The sequence below is a fragment of the Trichomycterus rosablanca genome, chromosome 5, assembly GCF_030014385.1.
Source record: "Trichomycterus rosablanca isolate fTriRos1 chromosome 5, fTriRos1.hap1, whole genome shotgun sequence".
Classification (NCBI taxonomy): Eukaryota; Metazoa; Chordata; class Actinopteri; order Siluriformes; family Trichomycteridae; genus Trichomycterus; species Trichomycterus rosablanca.
Window position 1 is genome coordinate 15,086,979 of NC_085992.1, and position 27,634 is coordinate 15,114,612.

Consider the following 27,634-nt stretch of genomic DNA (forward strand, 5'->3'; position numbering starts at 1 on the left):
TTGTAGTGTAGTGTAGTTGCTGGTTTGAACTCAGAGCAGGGTTCTTAACATTAGATTGCAAACGTGAATGTAATTTGTCTGAATGATCAGATCCTTTAATTTAGAATGACTGGGTTTTTAGAGTTACAGAGTTAAAAGTATGCAATGTAATGCACCGCCTAATTTTCTTAGCTCCGTTTTTTACAGCGCACACAAAACTCCCAGAGATGAACGTCTAAAATTAGGCACACATAATGAAACAAAAAAATAACAACTGTAGTAATAATTCAGCTCATCATGTAAAAAAAAAAAAAGAAAAGTTGAGCACCCAGGTGGTGCAGCGGGATATTTTGCTAGCACACCAGCGCCGAGATTCTGAACTCCTCGGTTTGAAACTCCACATTGCCACCGGTCGGCTGGGCGCCATCTAGTGAGCATAATTGGCAGTGCCTGCAGCAGACACGGTTCTGCTAGGGCGGGTTGACCGGACTATGTGGGTGGGGTCTTCAATGTAATTTTTTATGTAATTTTTGCTATTGTATTTATGCATTTTCTCCCCTTTTCTCCCAACATAGCATAGCCAATTTGTCTTTTGCTGCTGGGAACCCCAATTGCATCCGAGGAGAGTATATTCGCGTCACACACGCTTCCTCCGATGCAGTCCACCAACCCCATGTTATTCGCCCATACTTCGGTGGATTCGCGTGTGAGGTTGGTTTTGCACACAGAGAGTTGTGCACTGATCTCTGCATTCCCCCACGCTACATAGCGTCAAAGACACCGTCCCCTTTCCAGTCCGGTCTTTTCCCACATAGCAGACTTTAGTGGCCAGTTTTGTCTGCTGCAAGAACTGTCAACTGTGCCCGCTAGGGGGGCGCCCAGCCTACCAATAGCACAGCTGAGATTCGAACTCGATGAGTTCAGAATCCCAGCCCCGGTGTGCTAGAGGAATATCCAGCTACGCCACCTGGATGCTTTTCTGCAAATTTTTGGAATTTTTTGTCTATTACTATTAATTCAGCTAATTCAAATTTAGCTTTTCCAGACCCCAAAAAATGCATTTTTAATTTTAGTTGTTTTCCGTAAAAGCAAAAATCCTTTTTGGTTTCTTTTGTTTAGCAAATCAGGTATTAATGTACGTAGGTCTTAGAAGTAAAATCAAAGTGATATAAAGCAAATGTTACAAAAGAGGGGGTTTACTTTGATATGTACCGTGAGTAAATTAGGTACCACTCATCTTGAGAAAGACAAGACTTGAATAACAACTGATGAAATTCATCTCAGACCCCCTGGACCTCATTTCTACCTTAACGTTTCACAAATCCTCTCCCTGCATTGTGGCTTCATAAGGTAATACATGTCATCTGTATTCAAACCTACAAATTATCTGGTCTGACACAATAAACTCTACAGTCTTCTAAATTTAAAATAACCTGTGCAGGGGTCACCAGAAGAGAAAAAAATCAGCATGCACCATCTCCGGCACTGCTTGTAATTATATGTCTATGGATTTTAAGGTTCATGTCTAGGGAGATCTCACCGTGGCGACTATTCTCTTGACGGCAGCGGCTGACAGCTCCTCTCCTTTGGGCTGCTCGACCAGTGTGACGCCCAGATACTTGAGCTGGAACGCCATGCCCTCCAACAATGTTTCTCGCGTATCTGTCCAGTTTTCTGGAAGCTCTGAAATTACAGGGACAAAAAAAACAATATTATAGTTTATATTATATATATTATAATTTTAAACACAGTTGTAGGTAAGATGAATTCTTTAGAATGACATCACTAAGCTCCACCAATTTCAGCCAATCATCTTTAACGTTTGAATGATTATTTAAGGATTATTTAAGGATGCCACCAGTGTTCCTAATAAAACAACTAGCGTGTATATCATTTAAAACACGTGTCAAACTCAACGCCCGCGGGCCAAATCCGGCCAACCAAGTCATTTTATGTGGCCCGCAAGAGCTTAAAAGACATATGATTGTCTTAAAATACACACATAAACTGAATCTCCTACAAAGCATGCCGATTTTGTGACCCGCAAAGAGACTGCATCCCGCCACTAGGTGGCAGTGTTTCCACATCAGTGTTTAACTTAGGCGGTTTTCCAACAAGTGATGTTGAGAAATATTTACAAATAATCCAAACTGTACAAGAGGGGAAAATTGAAGCAGAAGGAAGAGAATTTAATGAAAGATGGGAAAGTGAATACAAGTTTGTGCTTTAAGAAGAAAAACCGGTACGTCTCTTGTGTTATGAGGCCATGTCTGTGGTAAAGGAGTACAATATAAATGTAGATATACATTATAAATATACAGTGGGGCCAAAAAGTATTTAGTCAGCCACTGATTGTGCAAGTTCTCCTACTTAGAAAGATGAGAGAGGTCTGTAATTTTCATCATAGGTACACTTCAACTATGAGAGACAAAATGAGAAAAAAAAAAATCCAGGAAATCACATTGTAGGATTTTTTAAGAATTTATTTGTAAATTATGGTGGAAAATAAGTATTTGGTCAATAACAAAAGTTCAACTCAATACTTTGTAACATAACCTTTGTTGGCAATGACAGAGGTCAAACGTTTCCTGTAAGTCTTCACCAGGTTTGCACACACTGTAGCTGGTATTTTGGCCCATTCCTCCATGCAGATCTCCTCTAGAGCAGTGATGTTTTGGGGCTGTCGCTGGGCAACACGGACTCCACAAATTGTCTATGGGGTTGAGGTCTGGAGACTGGCTAGGCCACTCCAGGACCTTGAAATGCTTTTTACGGAGCCACTCCTTCGTTGCCCGAGCGGTGTGTTTGGGATCATTGTCATGCTGGAAGACCCAGCCACGTTCCATCTTCAATGCTCTCACTGATGGAAGGAGGTTTTAGCTTAAAATCTCACGATACATGGCCCCGTTCATTCTTCCCTTAACACGGATCAGTCGTCCTGTCCCCTTTGCAGAAAAACAGCCCCAAAGCATGATGTTTCCACCCCCATGCTTCACAGTAGGTATGGTGTTTACTCAGCATTCTTCTTCCTCCAAACACGACGAGTTGAGTTTTTACCAAAAAGTTCCATTTTGGTTTCATCTGACCACATGATATTCTCCCAATCCTCTTCTGGATCATCCATATGCTCTCTGGCAAACTTCAGACGGGCCTGGACATGTACTGGCTTAAGCAGGAGGACACGCCTGGCACTGCAGGATTTGAGTCCCTCTCGGCGTAGTGTGTATACTGATGGTAGCCTTTGTTACTTTGGTCCCAGCTCTCTGCAGGTCATTCATCAGGTCCCTCCGTGTAGTTCTGGGATTTTTGCTCACCGTTCTCATGATCATTTTGACCTCACGGGATGAGATCTTGACCCCAAGGGAGATTATCAATGGTCTTGTATGTCTTCCATTTTCTTACAATTGCTCCCACAGTTGATTTATTCACACCAACTTGCTTGCCTATTGTAGATTCACTCTTCCCAGCCTGGTGCAGGTCTACAAGTTTCTTCCTGGTGTCCTTCGACAGCTCTTTGGTCTTGGCCATGGTTGACTGTTTGAGGCTGTGGACAGGTGTCTTTTATACAGATAACGATGTCAAACAGGTGCCATTAATACAGGTAACGAGTGGAGGACAGAAGAGCTTCTTAAAGAAGAAGTTACAGGTCTGTGAGAGCCAGAAATCTTGCTTGTTTGTTATTGACCAAATACTTATTTTCCACCATAATTTACAAATAAATTCTTTAAAAATCCTACAATGTGATTTCTTGGATTTTTTTTTCTCATTTTGTCTCTCATAGTTGAAGTGCACCTATGATGAAAATTACAGACCTCTCTCATCTTTCTAAGTAGGAGAACTTGCACAATCAGTGGCTGACTAAATACTTTTTGACCCCACTGTACATACAGTATAAATTTGGCATTTGGACACCAAACACAGAATTTCGCCTCCAAGAAAAACAACTAATTGTCCAAGACTTAATAGGCAGACTGCAATCACAGCAAGATACATTACAACCTGCCCTTTGAGGGCTACTATAATGCAGATGTGGCCCTCAGTGAAAGTGAGTTTGACATCCCTGATTTAAAATAAGCAGTTAAAAAAGCAAACATTATTCTGCAATCACTAAGCCCTGTAAGTCACGTGAAGGACGGAATTTCTTTCTCTTTCCTGTATCAGATTAAACCCACTACAGTTAAAATCTGCATTTCCAACAAAACCAACCTAAAACAGCACAATGCAAACCAATCTCCACATGAAACGATATAACCCGCCACATGCGCAACATCAATCAGCACCTTGTGTTCAGCACAATTCTTTCTGATTGCGTTGCAGAAAAATAGACAATCTGACCACAAAAAGCACACAAAGAGTTTACACAGATAATCTGCACAGCTAAGCTACATGGTACAGCCTGTCGTCAATCATTAGCAAATGAATGCCATTTAAAATCATGGCATTTTAAATTATAGGATTTTTAAATATTTCTGCAACTGTTCCTTTTCTGTGACTGAGTAACTACAACATGTTCATCGTCTTATATCACCCCCAGGTGGAAGCAGCGTCTCGTTGTAGCGAAAAGAGCTCATTTGTGAGCAGTATAGGTATTCTATTTTGAATCATCCCGCCCCCGCCGGTCCGTAAAATTTTATTTTATATGAAACCGGTCCGTGGTGCAAAAAAGGTTGGGACCACTGTTTTAGCCAAATAGAGCACCAGGGGCGTATTGTGAAAGATTTTTGTTCAAAAAAGGTGGAAACCTCTGTTAAAAGCTCTCCAGTCTCCACCAGTGCTGACATTTCAAACCTCACCTCTGCTATCAGCCGGCCAGGTGCCTATTTAAATAATAATGCATGTCGGGGGAGGGTGGGCCGAAGGGATTACTCATAACTGCTGCAATTATGGGCTCCGCTGGCTGATTGATTACTTCTGCACAACAAGACTTGGTATAATGGAGATTGGTGCGTGACTCCGTACGTAATACGTTTCCCCATATAAATCCGCCTCGTGCAGGTTTAAAGAAGCAATTGGCTACTGCACATGTCTCAAAGGGGGCATGAATTAGTTACCACCATCCTTGCTCATGAGTGGAGGTCTGCAGCCGTAGAGGTGAAATACAAGAAAATTAGAAAAAAATAGAAATAGAAATTTAAAAAAAAAATAAACAAAAAGGTCTTAGAACTAAACTACAATTCAGTAATAAAATACAGAGCACTAAATAAAGGTAAAAGGTGGACTTGCCAGCGGGTACAAAATCAAATCAGGCTTGTAACTACAGGTCCGTAGTGCAGGTCATATGGCATCAGCATGAATACATTTAAATGTATTTATGCGATTACAAATTGAAAAGGGTTAAGACCTCTCCATGCTAAACTCTAAACATAAACCATCTAAGACTAATTCGAACATGACGTTAGGTCAAGTCACAGTTCAGTTTTGACCTTTTTGAAAGCACTGGCACATGAAGAACAACTAAAATACTAGGAACTTATTTTTCAGGAACTATATTACAGCTCATAAATATTCAAACAGGTCATGCTTTAGTTTGGAAATGATTCAACTGGAGAAATCTGTATTTAGAGAATACACCAGGGTAGATCTGAACTTATCTGATGGTTATTTGCATGAATAAAACTGAAAGCATGACAAAATAGCTTCATACAGAGACTCAATGAGTCGAGAAGATCTCACAAAACCAGTGGTATTCCATTAAGGTGAAGACTGGGAGATAAATTATTGTGAACGTTTCCCATTTTTTCCACCAATCCAGTCATTTCTGAATAATACTTACCAAAAGTCGAATGGGGGAGTGGGGAATGGGGGAAAACTAATAAGAGACCTCCAAACAAAGCAATCATCCCCATGTTCCCATCCAATTGTGGAACCTTGGTGCCCTGCAGGCTTAACATTATGACCACTGACAGGTGAAGTGAATAACACTGATTATCTCTTCATCACGACACCTGATAGTGGGTGGGATATATTAGGCAGCAAGTGAACATTTCATACTCAAAGTTGATGTGTTAGGCCGCTCAGGTGGCGCAGCGGTAAAGTACGCTAGCGCACCAGAGTTGGGGTTTCCAGATACATCGTATCGAAACTTAGCTCTACCTTTCCGACAGGGTTGGGCGGCAGCATGAACAACGATTGGCTGTTGTTCAGGGTTAGGCACCCTAACCCTAGGGGTAGAAGTCGGAGCATAGGTCCTCATAACTGGTACAACTGCGGCCCCTGCTGGTTGACTGACGGCGCCTGCACAGGGCTGAGGAATAACATTGAGGGGGGTGTGACCCTCGTGCAGGTGAAAAATGCAGGCTGTACTAATTGCGTACCGGAGGGGGCGCAAGTCAGTTGAGAGGCGTCCTCAGTCAGCGGTGAAGGGTCGAATCAGTATAGAGGACGCAATCAGGGTAATTGGACACGACTAGATTAGGGGAGAAAAATTTGGGGGGGAAAGTGGTGAAAAAATAGATTAAAAAAAAAATAATTTGATGTGTTAGAAGCTGGAAAAATGGGCAAGCGTGAGGATTTGAGTGAGTTTGACGAGGGCCAAATTGTGATGGCTAGACAAATGGGTCAGAGCATCTCCAAAACTGCAGCTCTTGTGGGGTGTTCCCGGTCTGCAGTGGTCAGTATCTGTCAAAAAGTGGTCCAAGGAAGGAACAGTTATAAACTGGCGACAGGGTCATGGGCGGCCAAGGCTCATTGATGCACGTGGGAAGAGAAGGCTGGCCCGTGTGGTCCGATCCAACAGACGAGATACTGTAGCTCAAATTGCTAAAAATGTTCATGCTGGTTCTGATAGAAAGGTGTCAGCCTCCATGCCTTGACAGATCTGGGCTGTTTTGGCAGCAAAAGGGGGACCAACACAATATTACGAAGGTGGTCATAATGTTATGCCTGATCGGTATAAGTATGTGGAAATGATTGAGAATCTCTAATTCAAATGAAATGGATCAAAGGTTTCATCCTGAAGACCCTCCACTTCTGGATCAAAGTCTACAGTCCTGGACCAGGTGCTAAATGAAAGAGGTTTTGAGGGTACTATCATGCAGCATGCAGTCACAAGTGATTTAGGGCCTGTGGCTGGATGTGAGGATTCTCCAGAACCACTGATCTTCAAAGACGAGTCTGACGGAAGCCAGATTCATCAATAAAACACAAGTCTCTGCTTTCATATTGTCTCTGGCTTGTTTTTAGTGGATGAATATTGACCAAATGAAGCTGGAAATCAACACAAAGAAAGAACACAAGCAGATTTTAAAAAAGGGGAGCAGGTGTTCTCTTAGCCTAATTCAGAGCTGGCTGACTGAGGTCTTTCCCCCAGTGAGAGGAACCTGATCATGAGCTTGCGGAACAACATATTCTATAAAACACAGACATTAATACATTGCCGCTAGAACAGCCTTTACTCTTCTGGGAAAGCAAAAAGAGCATTTGTGCCTGACTCGCAATCAACATTCCAATTAAACAAAGGTGTATAATGGGGTAAGACGTTCATCCACACCAAATTTGACAAGCTATGCCTGATGCACCTTGCTATGAGCACAGTGGCACAACCCCTGCCTGCATTCTGTTACTGTCTATTTCCTACAAATATGTTCATTTATCATTGTTAACTGCTTCATTTTGGACAGGATACCCAGAAACACTAGGTGCAAGGCAGAAACACACAGGACTGGGCACCAATCAATCACAGGGCAGGGGCTATTAATATTAGCTATTTACCTTTGGTTTGGAAGGGGGGGGGTGAAAGAAGACTGAATAACTCTCTGACTGAACCATCCTACATCAGACGAATTCCAAATGCCAAAAGTAGTGCCGAACGGAAAGGTAAAACTGTGTCTCCAGTTTCTTGTATGAGGTTACTGACCACAGGAAGAACAGAACGGCTTAGTGAGTCCACTTTCTTATCTACAATCCCAAACGCAACAGGAACAAACTAGCAGCGGAAGGAAGGATGCCAAGTGCCAGATTGGAGTGGGGAAACGGAGCCCGTAAGAGACGAGAATGAGAAATGAAAATAAGATGAGAATGAAGAACGATGGTAGAACAATGAATGGAGCATTGTGGTGGTGCCGCGTTCTCATCAGCCCACCTGCATATCTCTCACCAACACCGGCTACACACACAATGCCCTTTCAGCTTAGTACAACATGATAATGCAAATGCACACAAACACACTAGAAGATTGTCTTCCAGTTCCGTATTCACAGAAGTAGAACAGGAATCCTTGCAATCTTAACATGCCATGACAGACATTAGTTTAGAAAGTCACAGATTTAACAGATTTTTAAAGAAAAGTGCCACATTTCAGGCAGTTGTTAAATTACACTCATAAATTAAATGATAGAATAAATAAAAGCTACAATACACAGCAAAGCCTACCTTAATGGTTAAATGTAAACCTAGAACATTCTGCGACAGTCTTAAATTCAAAAATACTCGTCCATGTTTTCCAAACTCAGTTACCCGAGAAGTGTTTTTTAGCTGCTTTTAACTGCTTAGATAGATAGATAGATAGATAGATAGATAGATAGATAGATAGATAGATAGATAGATAGATAGATAGATAGATAGATAGATAGATTATTGAGTATTGCAAATTGAATAGGGCCATCATAGCCATATCTATATACACCGATCAGCCAAAACATTAAAACCACCTCCTTCTTTCTACACTCACTGTCCATTTTATCAGCTCCACTTACCATGTAGAAGCACTTTGTAGTTCTACAATTACTGACAGTAGTCCATCTGTTTCTCTGAATGCTTTGTTAGTCCCCCTTCATGCTGTTCTTCAATGGTCAGGACTCTCCCAGACCACTACAGAGCAGGTATTATTTAGGTGGTGGATCATTCTCAGCACTGCAGTGACACTGACATGGCGGTGGTATGTTAGTGTGTGTTGTGCTGGTATGAGTGGATCAGACACAACAGCGCTGCTGGAGTTTTTAAACACCTCACTGTCACTGCTGGACTGAGAATTGTCCACCAACCAAAAATATCCAGCCAACAGCACCCCATGGGCAGCGTCCTGTGACCATTGATGAAAGTCTAGAGGAACTCAAACAGCAGCAATAGATGATCGATCGTCTCTGACTTTACATCTACAAGATGAACCAACTAGGTAGGAGTGTCTAATAGAGTGGACAGTGAGTGGACACAGTATTTAAAAACTCCAGCAGCGCTGCTGTGTCTTATCCACTCATACCAGCGCAACACACACTAACACACCACCACCATGTCAGTGTCAGTGCAGTGCTGAGAATGATCCACCACCTAAATAATATCTGCTCTGTAGTGGTCTGGGAGAGTCCTGACCATTGAAGAACAGCATGAAAGGGGACTAACAAAGCATGCAGAGAAACAGATGGACCACAGTCAGTAATTGTAGAACTACAAAGTGCTTCTATATGGTAAGTAGAGCTGATAACATGGACAGTGAGTGTAGAAACAAGGAGGTGGTTTTAATGTCATGGCTGATCGGTGTATATACACACACATACATTGCTACAAAGGACCTTTTTAATCTGTCCGTGGAGGAGCTGCCGTCACTGAACATACCCCTCTGTTCCATGATAACTGTGCGCAGGGGGTGGCTCTCATTGTCCATGATGGAGTGAAGTTTGCTCAGTGTCCTTCTTTTAGCCACAGTCACCAGAGATTCCAGCTAAATGCTGACCACTGATCAGTTTGTTCAGTTTGCTACACAAATTACATTGCTAAACACAAACCTTAAATGTCAAATTTCACAGCTGTGAATTAGGTAGGGCCTAGGAGTTTTTTCGATAATAAGAGACACCCATCAGGCTTAGAATACAGATTTTTCTTATGCGATCCAGACATCCCTAAAGGTAGTCATTAGATTTGGTCAGATACTTCCTGGCAGGAGCACATCTCCAGAGAGCTCATTTCTGAAATCCGATTCCTAAAGTGCCAACATGGAGAGAGAACATTTAGCCAAAATGGGCTTCAAAATAGTGCCAATCTATTCATCATTCATCATCCATGTCCAGTGAGTTCTACAAAGCATAATGCACTGCATAAGTCAGCGTTTTAGCTCAAGCTTGATGAGAACAGTGAGCTTGTAGAACGTCCTATTCCAAAACCATCCACATTCATAAGGAGTTGCCTCTCGTAAACAACAGCTACATAGCAACAACAGGATGGAATTCGGTTTGCCCCTCTGATTGAGGAGAGCGAGACTGTCACACGCCCCCTCAGACATGTGTGCAGTAGCCGACTGCATCCTTTCACCCGCACGAAGTGAGTTCATATGCCGATCAGCTCCGTGCACAGAGAGCCACACCCTGATCAGCATTTTTTTCCTCGACTCCAGCCAGCACCGGTCGAACCCGGTCTGGCTCAGCCTACCCTATGAACAACAGCCTATCGTTGTTCATGCAGTTGCCCGGCCCAGCCGAATGGCAGAGCTGAGATTCGATACGATGTATTCGAAATCCCAGCTCTGGTGTGCTAGCGTGTTTTACCGCTGCGCCACCTGAGCAGCAACTTAATCCAATGTTGATTTTGTTTGCCAGAGCATTCAACCAACAGACCCCTGGTCAAAAAGCATAGGTTACCGTGCAGTGGAAAAGCTCCATATGATCCATTTTCTAAGGTATCTACACAGCTTCCTAGACATTCCTGATGAATTGCTTGTAGCTTAATCTAACTGGTTTAGTCATTTTATATGGGCACAGAGAAGTCAACAAATGTAGTCAATTAGAAATACTGACCAAAAATTAGGAGCTCATGCTGGGTGAACCCCACATGTCTTTTATGCAGAGTGAAGCTTGATTAACCGGTGTTGTAGTTAGCAGTTAAGGTACTGGACTAGTAATCAAAAGGTCGCTGGTTCAAGACCCACCAGTGCCAGGTTGCTGCTGTTAGGCCCTTGAGCAAGGCCCTTAACCCTCAATTGCTTTGACTGTATACTGTCACAGTACTGTAAATCGCTTTGGATAAAGGCTGGGTTTGGTACATCAAGCCATCAGTGTTTTTTCACTCGCAAATCTAGTCATTTCCAATTCCCTTGCTGCTTGCACTACCCCCATACCAGCCAAGGAGAGACGTTCACGTGCCCCATCCACCACAAATGCAGTCACTGAATGCATTTTTAATCAACAAGGGGTGGAGTCTCACAAATAGCCATATCACATACAACCCATTGTGAATCTTCCTCCACTCATGAAGGTAAACGACCGAAAAACAGAGGTCGCATTTGCAGCAGCAATGAAACCCCGTTGACCTCTCTCCCTCAGGCATGGTCAGTTCTGCTTGCAGGACACCAAACAAGTCTAGGATTCGAAACTGAGAGCACGAGTGGTGCAATAGTCGAGATCTGGACGAGCCACCATCCAGCTCATTCAGGGCTTTCACTTTCATCATTAACTGACTGGTTCAATATCACAAGAACTAGAATCAACAGGATCAATCCTCAAGCAAATATGTGATAAAGTCTCGACCCATAACTACATGTAAATGTAAATGACTGAAGGTCCCCAACTGGGAGGTGCTACTAATTGAAGTCGGAAGGAGAGAATGAGGGAGGTACGAGTGAGAGGAGAAAAGACGACATTTTGGCTGTACCTGCATTTGGAGTCCATAAATAACCTGATGCTTTAACAGGATTTAAAAGCTGAAGAGATGCTGAAAATAATCCTAGGTTAGCCGTGCCCAGATACACACACACGCTCGCACATGTACACATACACTATGTGGGTATAGAATTACAAACTGTAGCCCATCTGTTGCTTTGCACACCTTCTCCACCTGTACCCCATTTACCAATCAAAAGGGACTCCCATAGGACCATCACTGACCAGATGTTTGAGATGTGGACCATACTCAGCACTGAAAGCAATGACAATAACATAGTAATAACATGGTAGTGTGTTGTTCTGGTATAAATGTAGCAGGTGGGGTAGTGTTGTTGGGATTTTTGAATCCTGTTTAAACTTTCTGGCCGCTTTTAGGGTGTTAAGACTAGTGCTGGACAATAATTCAATATCGATATACTGTATGTCGCGATAGAAAATGTTTCAATAACGGTGATATGATTTTTAAACTAATTCGATCGATATACATTACGTCAGTGCGTGATGACGTACGCCACAGGCACAAAGCCAGTGCTCAGCGTGACCGCTCTGATTACACTACGCTACCTACAACACGGTGGATATTAGTGGGAAAATAAGTTCAACAGCTGTGAGTGAACGAGCATCCACAGTTGAAAAAGACGCAGACGAAATAGTTGATAAGAGAGGAAAGACTAATTTAGTGGTGTGGAAGTGGTTCGGATATCGAAGGTCTGATAAACTTCAGCTTTCAGTCAGGAATTACAATCATCTAAAATAAATCTAGTACCAAAAATATATTATATACAAAATAATAAGTCAATAAAAGATAAGTAAATGAATGAAAATCTCCTTAGAAAATGCTATCCTTATATACATTTAAAGTGTTTTAAAAGTTACCAATTTACATAATTTCATATTTAATAAGGGGCTCAAAGAATTGATTGTAAATATATTTTCATAAATCTGAATTTATAAAAGAAATAAAAGATGGCAATTTTTTTGCATTTTTAACTTTATGAATATAATATTTAGCTTCTATTATTATTAAGGTAATTATATAAGATTCAATCCGCTGGAAATGAGGGTTATCAAATATATAAAAAAATATATTCACTTTTAATTGGAATATCTTTGCCCATTTTTCCCCAAATCCCAGAATACATCCATCCAAAAGAAAAATGTATAGACACATTTAAAAAATAAATGATTAATGGATTCACTAAAGCATTAACAGAAGATACACTTATCAGAAATGTTAATAAATCTACTCAATCTAGCACGGACTGGGTAGCGTTTATGAAGTATTTTAAAACCCTAAAAGTTTAAGCCCTGTTCCTAAAATATCACCAACTCCCCCACCATCACCAGCTGTGTCGAGCAAAGAGAAACTGACTCAGCAAACACACATGGGTGCATTCATGCCCTACAACAAATGTTTACATACAAATGAAATAATCAGTCAATGTTGTGGATTAAAGTTGGTTTTGACTTATGTTAATATATTATATTATTTTATATATTGTCAAAGCTTATGTTTATTTGACAATGATGTCATTTCTGTTTTTGTTTGTATACAAATGCCGAATACAAATAAAAGGTGAAAGTTAATTTATTTGTATTATTATTATTATTATTTCATTTTTCAGAGGTTTGCAGGTACAGCCATCCAATGTTTGTGTTCTTGGCAGTTTTTCTGACATTTGTGTTATTCATATCGATATCGGAATTATATCGCATCGACCGAAATTAGGAGTTATATCGTGATATAAATTTTAGCCATATCGTCCAGCCCTAATTAGGACACATACCCTGTGAGCAATAGTTGTAGGTGGACAGTCAATGACTAGAGGTAGTATCTTTTTCATCCCAAAGGCATTGTGCAGACCACAGGACATCCTTTACACCAAAATTGTAAACCTATAAACCTTGGATCAGGCACAGGAGCATAGTCATGTTGAAAGCTACACATATCCCATAGTACCTGCATTAGTCCATATGTTATTTGGGTGGCTTATCGCTAGTTTTTGATCAGTGATCACTACAGGATGCTGTTGGCTTTACATTTTTGGTTGGAACTTTATTCTCCCTTGAGCATTGACATCAAAGTAATTAAAAAGCCCAACAACACTGCTGCACGTGATACACTCATACCAATACAATACAATACAACACACAATACCATGTCATTACACTACTGAGAATGATCCACCACCACTCCAAATAACATCTGGACAGTCAGGGACCTATGGGATACGTGTAGCTTTCAACATGACTACACTCCTATGTCCAAAGCAAGGTTCATGGTCTTACAATTTTGGTGTAAAGTATGTCCTGTGGTCTGCACAGTGCCCTGGCCCCATCCAATATCTCTGGGATGAATTACAATGTCAAATGCTGGCCAGGAATTCTCATTCAACATTAGTGTCAGACCACATATAAGCTCCTCTGATCAAACAGGCGTCAATTTACACAGAGAAACTATATGTGAGGGCTGTTAGAGCTGCAACCAGAAGGCCAAATCCATGTTAATGCTCATGGCTCTTACCAGGTTCTGTCTAACAACCTAATGATTAGGTGTCCACATACTTTTGACCAAATACTGAATAGATCTAAAACAATCTTTCCACTAATGTCTATATAACTGGCAGAGCTTGATTCTCAAATTTCATTCTTCAGTTCATTGTGGATCCCTACTCAATAATCAGCTTGAGAAAAGAAAATGGAATGTGATTAGCTTTTTGAAGAACCAGTCAGTCAACCTTCTTCCATCACGACTAACTCTCCTCAACCCTGATCTTGACACCCACTATGTGGCCCGTAGCTGTAGGAATTGAAAGCTAGTGAAGATCTTTAGCAGATCATAAATTCAGCCCCTCTGAGCTAGACTGGCTGTAAAAGAAAGCACTGCTGAAAACAATCACCAGAGAGCAGGAGGTCCAAACACAGTGAGTCAGCAAGAAGAACAGCAACAGTTCTGACACGGCTTTCACACAGGTAGAATTTAAAGTTACTCCCCCCCAAACAATCATTCATCCATTTATTTAATCTTCACTAACTATTACATCACAGTGAGGCTCATGGTGGAACCAATAAAATACTTGATTCCGTTATGTGTAACAGGTCCAACATTCAGTTACCAGGTTCTGTTATGGGTAAAAGTCTGGAATGATGACGTGTGTCTATGTTTTGGCTGCAGTTTGTGGTTTCCAGTAAGGCTAAAGCATAACCTCAGATTTAAACAGTGATCCATAAAAAGTCATACAATTCAAGCTAAATACTGTTTATTTCAACCAGAGCAAAGTTCCTGTCAAACACAGCATCCCTGAAGCTACTACAACAGTCCAAACCACAAAGACTGGAGCACATTAATGTCTTCTCTGCCAGCACAGGGTTGGTCCTAATTCTCAGAATCAAGCCAACTTTTCAAGGACCAGATCCATACTTCTACTGGCTAGACTCTGGAGTCAGCACAAAATCAAGACAATGAAGATTCTTATCATGTTTGTTTGTTTGTTTAACGTCATGTTTTCACATGTGTGATATTCACGACAGGAAACTGTTTTGTGAGTTTATCACTTTAAATCTCAAACACTGCTGAGGTTCCCAGCCTTCAGTGAACAGATCAATTCTGATTTCCTTAGGCTACATATAGACACAAAAGATTTTAATATAAACAGTGATGAACCACAAGATGAAAAACAGGAAGTTTTGTTAGTGTTAACAGGCAAGTAAAGAAACACTCAGCTAAGAATTCAACTCAGTATTCAATTCTAATTCAATTCTACTAAAGAATGATATAAGAATGATATATCAATTTCTTGCTTCCTGTGTGTTATTCTTAAATAAAATAATCCAGCTATCCTTTAGGTTGTAGAAGGATGGAGGTCTCTCGAGTCTGGTTTCTTTCAAGAGTTCTTTCTTATAATAAAATAAAACCAATCAACCTTACCCTCCTCAGTCAGAGCCAATCTGCATATTAGACACCCGGCCATGTATAAGCACTCATCAACGGTGGGCTAGTTTTTAGACCTCCCTGTTCTTATCCAGAAATACTGTGTCCCTGTGTACTAAAACAGGGTCCATAAATACATAGTTTAACAAGTTTTTTGCAGAGGAACTTCAATGGTCTATACCGAGCTGTGACCACTTTTTGGGTGAATTGGAACATTGACTGTACATCAGCACCTGACCTCAGAAATGCTCTTTTGTCTTGGGGAAAGCCTTCCCAAAAGAGTGGAGGGTGTTGGTCAATATAATAATAGCCATGATTTTAGAATGAGGTGCCCAACAAGCTCATAGACAGGTGTCCACATACTTTTTGGTCATATAGTTTGACTGTTTGGGTCTGGGACCAGAGTTTTATCAGCACATTTAGTGTTTTTATTGTATAGATGGAGTAAAAAATAAAACGTTTTAAGCAGACTGGATAACTACAGAATTCGCAGGGGGATTGACAAGGCCCTGATTTTATTTATTGTCATATGTAAGTTAACAGTAAATGTAATATTAAAATGTAATGTTACAGTAGGCACTTTTGTTTTGTTAGTGTTTTTGCTGTAGAAATAATAATTTCTACAATAATTACATTGTAGGTGGTACTTCATCTATTTTCTGTGTTCACTACCTTTAATTTGTTCTTTTTTGAAGTTGGTGGAACAATGAGGAACCTTGACTTGGTTCCAGTTTGAACTACAGTAGTTCTATTTTTTAAATACAATTTAAATGTGCGGAAAACAGATGCCTTGTAGTCAGCGGTTGGCAAATCTAGCCTGACAAGATCAATCATATTCTACACTGTAAGATTTATTTCATTCATCAACTTATGGAACACAAAATTGCTCATAATTAAGTCTAAGAGGGTCTAAAAATTCTGCCGGCACAAAGCAGGCACCTGCAATTGCAAGATAAGTGCTAAAATAACTTAACCTCAACATTTATAAGAGACTGTGAAACATCTTTTTTTCCTAAACTTAACCAAACTGAACAAAGACACAAGAAAACCGCTTGTTCTGTTTGGGATTCAAGCAAATCCCAAACAGAACAAGGTTGTACTATGACTGTACAGGCCTGGAGCTTGTACCCAGTCAAAATGCAGAATGGGAGTTTTAAAAATTCTGTGATAAACCAAATAACGTGTTCTTAATTTGATGTTTTAGAGAATTCTAGGATACCTGTGGGATGTGTCTAATTATTTGACTCATTTTGTCAGATTCCACCTTTAGAAGAATCCCATCCATTCCAGAACTACTATAAAATACAGTACAATCCCTCTAGTGGGTCTTGGGTCTGTGCCATGGTCTCAGTCCAGTAGCACTTGTCTACAACTGTCCAAACCACTTCAAATAGTTCTTCTCAATTAAAACAAGCGTAGAAGTTCTACTAAATAGCTGAGCTCCTTATCCTATTAAGGGGCTTAAAAACAGCCAATCGGCCAAGGAACCTCATTTTTGCCATTTGAATTACCCACAACTTGCCACTGCAAGATCCAGCAAAATAATTCCACTTTGCTGAGTCCATACCAACCTGCTTTTAAGCCTCATTAAGTTGAGGAGATACAGCTTTACAATGAGGTACATCTAGCTGCTGCTACAGTAAAGATGTAAATAAAAGCCACTGCATAAAAGCTACAGAACTGCCACTGACATTTAGAGTAAGTAGTGCAAAGGTCTAAAATGAACAATGTATTTCCAGTGATACACTAAATCTTAAATTTATGGAGGTATAAAAAACAAAAACAAAGAATGATGCTGATGCACAGCTTCTGGGTTTGGATGTGTGGTTCTTCTTATGAGTTTCCACTATGTACTTTGATGTCATTGTATAGCCTAAATACACCGATCAGCCATAACATTAAAACCACCTCCTTGTTTCTACACTCACTGTCCATTTATCAGCTCCACTTACCATATAGAAGCACTTTGTAGTTCTACAATTACTGACTGTAGTCCATCTGTTTCTCTGCATGCTTTTTTTAACCTGCTTTCACCCTGTTCTTCAATGGTCAGGACCCCCACAGGACCACCACAGAGCAGGTATTATTTGGGTGGTGGATCATTTTCAGCACTGCAGTGACAATGCCATGGTGGTGGTGTGTTAGTGTGTGTTGTGCTGGTTTGAGTGGATCAGACACAGCAGCGCTGCTGGAGTTTTTAAATACGGTGTCCACTCACTGTCCACTCTATTAGACACTCCTTCCTAGTTGGTCAACCTTGTAGATGTAAAGTTAGAGACGCTCGCTCATCTATTGCTGCTGTTTGAGTCGGTCATCTTCTAGACCTTCATCAGTGGTCACAGGATGCTGTCCAAGGGGCGCTGTTGGCTGGATATATTTTGTTGGTGGACTATTTTCAGTCCAGCAGTGACAGTAAGTGAGGTGTTTAAAACCTCCAGCAGCATTGCTGTGTCTGATCCACTCATACCAGCACAACACACACTAACACACCACCACCATGTCAGTGTCACTGCAGTGCTGAGAATGATCCACCACCCAAATAATACCTACTCTGTGGTGGTCCTGTGGGGGTCCTGACCACTGAAGAACAGAGTGAAAGTGGGCTAAAAAAGCATGTAGAGGAACAGATGGACTACAGTCAGTAATTGTAGAACTACAAAGTGCTTCTATATGGTAAGTGGAGCTGATAAAATGGACAGTGAGTGTAGAAACAAGGAGGTGGTTTTAATGTTATGGTTGATCTGTGTATATTCCAGTAGGTGGATTTGCTACTTTTAATTGCCCCCGGGTGTAAATGAGTAAATGAATGTGTTTGTGAATGTGTTTATTAACAAAATCAACAGACTGCCACCAAGTTCAGTCTTGGACCTAGTGTTTCTGGGATAGCTTCTAGACCCAACACGCCCCAGGTAAGGATGAGACAGTTACTGAAAACAGTTGGCAGCTTCACATGTATCTAGGGAGGCCTGTGCTTGCCTGCCAACAACGATGTTGTCCATGCAGTGGAAGTCGCAAGTGTAATGGGAAACTAGATACATCTAAATTTGTAAAATAATCAATAAATTAAATGTATTACTGTGCATATAGAATCCATGCTGTTTTTCATAAACCCCACTTCAACAACTAAATGCAAACGGGAACCAGTGCTTCTAAATCTGTTCTACAACTTCAAATTAAATTTACCAAATACATTTTGCTAAATAACATGGAATCTGGGAGGAGAGGGGGGGGGGGGTAAAGACTGAGTTGTAAATGAAAATGTTTTAGGTTTCTTTAATGTCTCTGAGTGCTGTGTTTTCATAAACCATAGAAGAGTGTAGGCTGCTCAGGTGGCGCAGCGGTAAAAACACGCGCTGCAACCAGAGCTAGGTTCCGGATACATGGTATGGAATCCAGCTCTGCCTTACCAGCTCGAGGCTGAGTGGCTACATGAATAACGATTGGCCGGTTGTTCAGTTGTGGGGCGGGACAAGGGGCCGTAAGTGGGTTTCTCTCTGTCAGAATGGTGCAGTTATGTCCTCTGCCAGCTGATTAGAGGTGCACAAGAGATGAGGAAGGAGTGCTCTTAGGGTGTGTCTCTCCGCATGCAACGCTAGGTGGCGCAACACTCATCAATGTGTAGGTGAAAAAATGCAACAAAAAAAAAAAAAAAAAGAAGTGTCAACAATCTGAACTGTTCCTTTGATAATGGATTACTAATATTAGCCACTATTTCATTATTATATTAAAGTAAAAAGCAACAAAATACAAACAAAAATTCTGTTTTCTGTAATTTTGGCTGCCTAAGTTCTCGGGTTGTGTAGCGTAAAGTACACTAGCTCACTACCACTAAGATACAGGAATCCAGGGTTAAATCTAGGCAGTCCTATTGGCAGGTTGGGCATCTGGTTGTTCTTGACTGGCTAATGTCTGGGGAGAAGGGGATGGCCAAAAAAGCTTAGCCACTAGAAGATGCACTTGTCACTGTACTGGTTAGTGCTGGTCCCAAGCTTGGATAACATACAGAGGGTTGCACAGAAAGGGCATCTGGCAACCCTCTGTTAATTCTGGTTAATTCTGGTTAAAACTGTTGTGGTGACACCCAAATACAGGAGCAGCTGATTATATTGGGCCTGTTCGAAAACTTAGTGAGCTACCTTGCTGTCTTACTGCCTAGCTAGGCAGCTGCCTAAGTAGAGAGGATTCTAACAAGTCATTGACTTATAAGGCAGGTTATTCGAATGAGCTACTCCATCAGTTTTCGCTTATTAAGCTAACACAGTTATCCTCATGCTATTCAAACCAATGGAATGAGGTGGCACATCGCTAAGGCAGCATCGGATGCTCCCTCGTTATTCTGTCAAAATACCGTTGAAATTTAAGATGCCTTATTAGACAGCATTTTAAGGTATCTAATCGCATACTTAAGCAGTACGTACTAGATTGGAAGCTCGGTCGGTAAAGCAGTAGTGCAGTAGCACACGCAAGTGTGCAGCATGCACGCAACCTTGTCCGCCATCTTACCAACGTCAAGTGATGCATGACGTCTCATCGCCAAAGTTATAACAATTCTAAAATCTGACAAAATTAATCTTGTCATTCTCCTCAAAGCTAGTCATTACGTTATTCAGTGTTGTACTTAATCATAACATTTCTAATGTTTGTCTTACTCCGCTTTCCGACATCTTTCTTCTTCACCACGAACGCCTTTGTAGCTCCAGTTGCATTATGGCAGGGGTGTCAAATGTCAGCATTATAGTGGCCCTCAAAGGGCCGATTGTAACGTATCCTGCTGTGATTGCAGTCTGCCTTTCAAGTCTTGGATAATTTGTTGTTTTTCTTGGAGGCTAAATTCTGTGTTTTGTGTCAAAATGTCAAATTTATACTGTATATTTATAATGTATATCTACATTTATATTGTACTCCTTTACCACAGACACGGCCTCATAACACAAGAGACGTACCGTTTTTTCTTTTTGAAGCACAAACCTTTATTCACTTTTCCATCTGTTTCCATGTAAATTACCTTCCCTCTGCTTCAATTTTCTCTTCTTGTACACTTTGAGATTATTTGTAAATATTTCTCAGTATTATCTAGTGGCAGGATGGGATCACTTTGCAGGTCACAAAATCGGCATGTATTGTGGGAGATGCAGTTTATGTACGATTTTACAGTGTATTTTTAGACAGTTGTTCTGCCCTCACTAAGAGTTTCCCCCCCTTTCTCAGCTAGACAGACAACTCCCTCCAAAATACAGTTAGGTCAGTTTTATTTGCTTCCCAACTGAACACTGTGTCCATCAGAATGGAATAAAACTACAAAATACAAACAATAAAAACAATTTTTAAAAAAACTTAATACAGTACATGCACATAGTTGTAGTTAAGTGTTACATCTAGTACAATATGAAATCTAACCAAATGTTAAATAGCGCTAACGAGCATTTTGTGTAAAAATACTTATAGTAACGGTAACAACCGTATTTAATTACGAAATTACGATAAATTCTGAAACTGAAATGCTGTAACATACTCGCTAAACATTTACAAACAACTGAGAATATAAATGTCTACTACTTACAGGCGATGATTCTGTATCGGATTGCAAGAGAATTGACTTACATTTATTATTGTTTATGCTACTTTACCACACGTTCTTTTGCGGCAAAAACGTAAAAGTGACATGGTTTTTTTAGGGAAAGTCAAAGTTAGTTGCCATGACTACGATGTCAACGGTTGCCTCTTAAAGGTGCATGTGTACCATTAAATTAAAACTACTCGAACCATCACAACTATCATACGTCTTTTTAAGCTCTCGGGCCTTGAGTTCGACACCCCTGCATTATGGGATAGATTATCGGACTGTGAGTGTGCACCGTTTGCATAAATGGCTGCCCATTCAGTAGGTCAGGGTACTTTTCGCCTACTGTTTAATGTGTACTATGTATTCGGACACATTACCCGCTCTCGCGTACTGCTTCTGCGTACTGTTCAGTATGGAAGTATGCGATTTCGGACGCAGCTTACTTCTCGGGAGCGCGCATAGGATGACGTAAAATGCTGCCTATGTAGAGGGCTCACTAGGTTTTCAAACACACCCATTATAATAAAATAATAATAATCATGGCTGCCTGTTTACTCAAGGCTAAGAAATTCTCAGAATAGGGAAATCAAGGACTATAGGAGGAAAGTGACCAAAAGGTGTAAGCTGAATGGAAATTCTACTGCACTGCAATAACTGTATTTCATTTTTATGTTGTACCACCACTGTAATCCTGGTCAAGAATGATATGTAGTAATCCACCCTGGATGCCAATCCACCACAGAATCTTGGCCATCCTCCTCCTCTCATACATAGACAATCATGTCTGTGTGTAGACGCCTGACAGGCCAATGGGACCACTGGGGATTTAACCCCTGGACCCCAGCAGTAATGGGCTAACAGAATTTACCGCTGCACCACCCTGAGAGCCTTGCATTGCAATCATACATTATCAAAACTTATTTATCACTGGCCCATTTTTTTAAACAGAACCTCAAACATGAACTGCTTACAAATGAAGCCCTTGGAAAATTTAAGCAGTTGAATCTGCAGCGTAATCGCTGAATTATAAAAAGGAAAGAAAACACTGTGCACTCTGGCGAATCAGTTTGGTCTACTGCTGTCACACCTGGAGGTGCTGAGCTGTCAGAATAGTCATGCTACAGTGGCTTTCACAGTCATGCTGATTTCCTGAGCGTCAGAAAACCAAAACCCAAACCAGCTGTTGAAACCAGAATGGTGGCATATGCATATTCTGTATTTAGCACTGGATTGTGCAAGCAGGGTTATAAATGAAGGACTACATTCATCCCAAAGAGTAAACACCATTATGGCTACAATTCTAATGTTTATAAGCAAAATCAAGTGCACCAGGGAGCAATCAATCAGTAGACAAGCTAAGGTTTATTAGTTAATGTCTGGTGATACAGATTTGCAGTACTGACTCAATGAATGGCAGCAAACAGCAAAACAACCCCCCACAAGGGGAAAGTCACTGGATCCCTTAATGTAGGAGTCAGACATTTATACCTAAATAATGAACCCACCATCAACATTAAATCTGTCAACACATGCTGAAGAAGGACTCAATTAACCAAAACACATCAATCTTACATCTTTGTTAACCAGTACCTACTATATAATGAACCCTTTTTCAAGATCACTTGGTTCGGTGGTTTTAAGTTCTTAGATCAAGTTCCACTTTTATTTAAACTTAAATCCTCAAGTAACATCAATAACTCTACTTACACAAGTCTGTATATGTTCTCAGTTCTGGTTCCAAAAAATCACAACATTAGACACATTTCACGGTACCATCTTGTTACCAATTCAATTGGTATTCCGCTAGCACACCAGTGCCGAGACTCTGAACTCCTCAATTCGAAACTCAGTGTTGCCACTGATCGGCTGGGCGTCATCTGGCGGGCATAATTGGCAGTGCCTGCAGCAGATACTAATTGGCCACCGTATCTGCAGGGTGGGGACCGGACTGCGTGTGGGTGGACTCTTCATACGCTGTGTGAGGACCATGAATGGCGGAAGAGACGCCTGTGCAGAATTCAGCGAGAAGAGGAGGGCTGTGCACGAGTGTGCTAAATCGGGAGGAAAATGGGGAGAAAATGCATTAAGGAGTATATCAGGGGTCATCAGGAGTATAGCCTTTGGAAGTCTCAAGTACAAAAAGTGCAACAGTTTGACAACCACTGACTTTAAAAATGAGAAGAAAAAAAAAACAATCAGTAAACACAGTTTACTGTACCACCACACCTACATACAACTACATGCGGCTAACTGTACCACCGCCACCACACATACATATGATCAGACATAGCTTACTGTACTATCACCACACACAACTACATACGATACCATGCAGCTTACTCTACCCCCACCACCACACAAAACAACACGCAGCTAACAGTACCGCCACCACCACACACAACTGCATGCAGCTTACTGTACCACCACCACCATACCTTCATACAACACGTAGCCTACTGTACCATCGTCACCACACCCACATATGACTACACATAGCTTACTGGACCACTACCACCACCACACATACATCAAACTACACATAGCTTATTGTACCCTCACCACACACACCTACATATGATTACTTGCAGCTTACTGTACCCCATCACCACACGACTACACACAGCTTACTGTACCACCACACCTACATACAACAACACGCAGCTAACAGTCATCAATCAGACATTTCACAGAGCATGGTACAATGTCACTTACTTGTATTATGACAAAAGGCTCTGCACTTGTAAGGTTTCAGGATTTTTTTCTTTAATTTGTCACAAATCTGACAAATTACATTTTGTTACAAATAAAATTTCAAAAAAATTCCAACTACTTTTTTTATTGATTAGATACATGGCCACAACTAGCACTTCTAGTCTACTTCCCAAACTTGCCCTTCAGCATAAAACCCAGCTTTCATTTATTGGCCAGTCCAAATCCCGAATGCTTTCTGTCTACTCCTGTGGCCTATATAGGGCCCAACAATAAAGGCTTTTACACACTTTGTACTATAGCCATGGGATTTATCCTGCCAGACAGTAGTGCTAAAAAGCTTTAAAGAAACCGCTAGGTTTTAATGTATATCTCCAGACACACCAATCTCAGCTGGACTTGAGTTGTCAGCATTCGCTTTTTGACAGACAGCCAGAGTAGAATTCAGAAAGGTCCTTACAGTGGGTTGTTTAACACGACAACCAGAAAAACAATGTTTCGCCACTGGCTTGAGGACTCAGTGACTGGTGCTCTGGCTGTACTTCAGTAATGACAAGATAAACTACAGAACAACTTGTTCTCCTCTTGAATCCACAATGCTGGCCATTTAGCACATGATTACACCATGTTTGTGTTTAAGGAATGCAAAGTTTTGGTCGTAATAACAGTTATATTGACCAATAGACCTTGAACTGGTTCAAGTAAATACAGTTGCCTAATGATACACAAGTCAGCCAGCAGTCTGATATGAACAGATTACACAACTGCTAATGTACTGTAAGACACAATTAGACGTATATTAATCTAGCACAGTGGGCGTCGTGCAGATTTTACTTGCATGTGAAGACGATTAATCCTCAAAATGTGAAACTCTTGTGGTGAAACATTTCCTGTTTTGGTAGGCGGACTCAGTTATTGTCTGCTGCAAACAGTTTTAACAACACAAAATCATCTCCATGCAGGTAACTGCTTAAATGCAGAACAACAAATATGAAAACCCTGTGCTCAAAAAAAGCATAAAACAGCTACACACAGCCTACTGTGCCACTGCCACCACACCTACATATGACTACACACAGCTTACTGGACCACTACCACCACCACAACTACATAAAACTACACATGGCTTATTGTATCATCACCACACACACCTACATATGACTACACACAGCTTACTGGACCACTACCACCACCACACATACATAAAACTACACATAGCTTACTGTATCATCACCACACACAACTACATTTGACTACACACAGCTTACTGTACCACTACCACCAGCACACCTACATGAAAATACTACACATAGCTTACTGTATCATCACCACACACAACTACATATGATTACACGTAGCTTACCGTACCCACACAATCACACGACTACAAACAGCTTACTGTACCACCACACATAGATACAACTACACACAGCTAACTGTACCACCACCACCACACGAAACTACATGGAGCTTACTGTACCACCACCACCACACACGACTACACACAGTTTACTGTACCACCACACCTACATACAACTACATGCAGCTAACTGTACCACCGCCACCACACATACATATGATCAGACATAGCTTACTGTACTATCACCACACACAACTACATACGATAACATGCAGCTTACTCGACTCCCACCACCACACAAAACAACACGCAGCTAACAGTACCGCCACCACCACACACAACTGCATGCAGCTTACTGTACCACCACCACCATACCTTCATACAACTAAACACACCTTACTGTACCACTCCACCACCACACCTATATACAACACATAGCCTACTGTACCACCACCACCACACCTACATATGACTACACACAGCTTACTGGACCACTACCACCACCACACCTACATCAAACTACACATAGCTTACTGTACCATCACCACACACAACTACATATGATTACTTGCAGCTTACTGTACCCCATCACCGCATGACTACACACAGCTTACTGTACCACCACACCTACATACAACAACACGCAGCTAACAGTACCACCACCACCACACTTAACTACATATGCAGCTTACTGTACCCCCACCACCACACACAACTACATATGCAGCTTACTGTACCCCATCAGCACACATGACTACACGCAGCTTACTGTACCACCACACCTACATACAACACGCAGCTAACAGTACCGCCACCACCACACACAACTGCATGCAGCTTACTGTACCCCCACCACCACACACAACTACATATGCAGCTTACTGTACCCCATCACCACACGACTACACACAGCTTACTGTACCACCACACCTACATACAACAACACGCAGCTAACAGTACCGCCACCACCACACACAACTGCATGCAGCTTACTGTACCACTACCACACCTACATACAACTACATATAATTACATGCAGCTTACTGCAGCCTACTACCACCACAACAACATACAACTACACACACCTTACTGTACCTCCACCACCACACCTACATACTACACATAGCCTTCTGTACCACCAAGACCGCCACATCTACAAATGACTACACTCAGCTTATTGCAGCACCAAGACCACCACACTTACAAACGCTCAGCCTACTGCACGACCACCACCACACTTACATACGACTACACACAGTTTACTGTACCACCAAGACCACCACACCTACAAATGACTACACTCGGCTTATTGTAACAACAAAACTACACACAACTACACACAGTAGTACCACCACCACCTAGATATGACTACACACAGCGTACTATAGCAAAACAATTAAAGGTTAAGAACAACAATACTGCTAAAAGTTTTTTTAATGTAAAAAAATCCCATAGCTGCAACTGCAGACAACAACTTTGCAATTAGCTGCAAATGTCATTTGTGCTCAGTGTTTCCCTTTTTTACACAACTTTGTTCATGCTTATAAATACCCACATGCAAAGATGTGTCTACACTTGCAGTGGATATGTGATCTGAACATGAATTAAATAAAAGAACACCAGACCATGAGCTTGTTGGACATCCCTCCTTTCAAATCCTTCCCAAAGGTGTTCAATGAAGTTGAGGTCAAACTTACATTTACATCATGTTTTTATGGGCATTGCTACGCTATGAACCTCTACATTCAATATTATATAAAGAAACATATATATTGAAAACCTGTCACCTGAACTTGAAAAAACAGCAGCCCTTCAAAGTGCCACGTGTGCTGCCAACAGGCTGCCCTGTCAGCCATGTATACTGGGATTAATGTTTCCATTAACAAGTTCAGACAAAAGAGATGGCAGCAGCTAAGATCCTGTTGCCAGCAAGGCTTTTTTGTGGGACCAGACTGCAACAGAAGATATGCACCAGTATTATGAGTGTAAAAACACACACACACACACACACACACACACACACACACACACACACCTTGAGCTGGCGATTAAAGCTGTGCAGTTAAATCCCGTAGGACATCAATATTTTTCAAGCTGTCTCTCACTGCTTTATTAACCCACCAGGAACATTAATTTCATTCTAGTAAGTGATGGCATGGTCTGTATTTTTACATGTGATGAAATAATGGAAAAAATAACACATCTGAAAGAAAATCAATAATGCAGCTAGGACAAAATAGATGTTTTTACCCATATAACCTTTTTAATCAATGAATTCATGGTCCTATTCATGGCTATGATGGACACAGTGCCATCTAGCAACCCTGTGCATGTTGTCCATGCAGTTAGGTACACAAGGGTTAGGAATCCCAACTGAGTACTGTCTGTACAACCAATTTTATCAACAATAATGAAACAGCATGTACAACTGAAGTCAAATGTTTACATACGTGTGTAAGTGACTTGTAGGTCATGAGTCATGAAAGTTTAATGACTTTTGCAAT

The 27,634-nt window shown here is 41.1% G+C and overlaps 1 protein-coding gene across 2 annotated transcripts in view; it reads right to left on the bottom strand.

The window, feature by feature from the left end:
• ldlrap1b (low density lipoprotein receptor adaptor protein 1b) overlaps positions 1–27,634 on the bottom strand; it is a 67,892-nt gene that overhangs the window by 36,871 nt on the left and 3,387 nt on the right. The window contains exons 1-2 of one of the 2 annotated variants that reach the window (XM_062995762.1): positions 21,059–21,137; positions 1,520–1,662 (exon numbers count right to left, since the gene is read on the bottom strand). In XM_062995762.1, the coding sequence (XP_062851832.1) occupies positions 1,520–1,615 (96 nt within the window). In that variant the 5' untranslated portion in view covers positions 1,616–1,662; positions 21,059–21,137. Of the gene's footprint in view, positions 1–1,519; positions 1,663–21,058; positions 21,138–27,634 lie in introns of those variants that run through there. The other variant, XM_062995761.1, reaches the window with a different exon arrangement.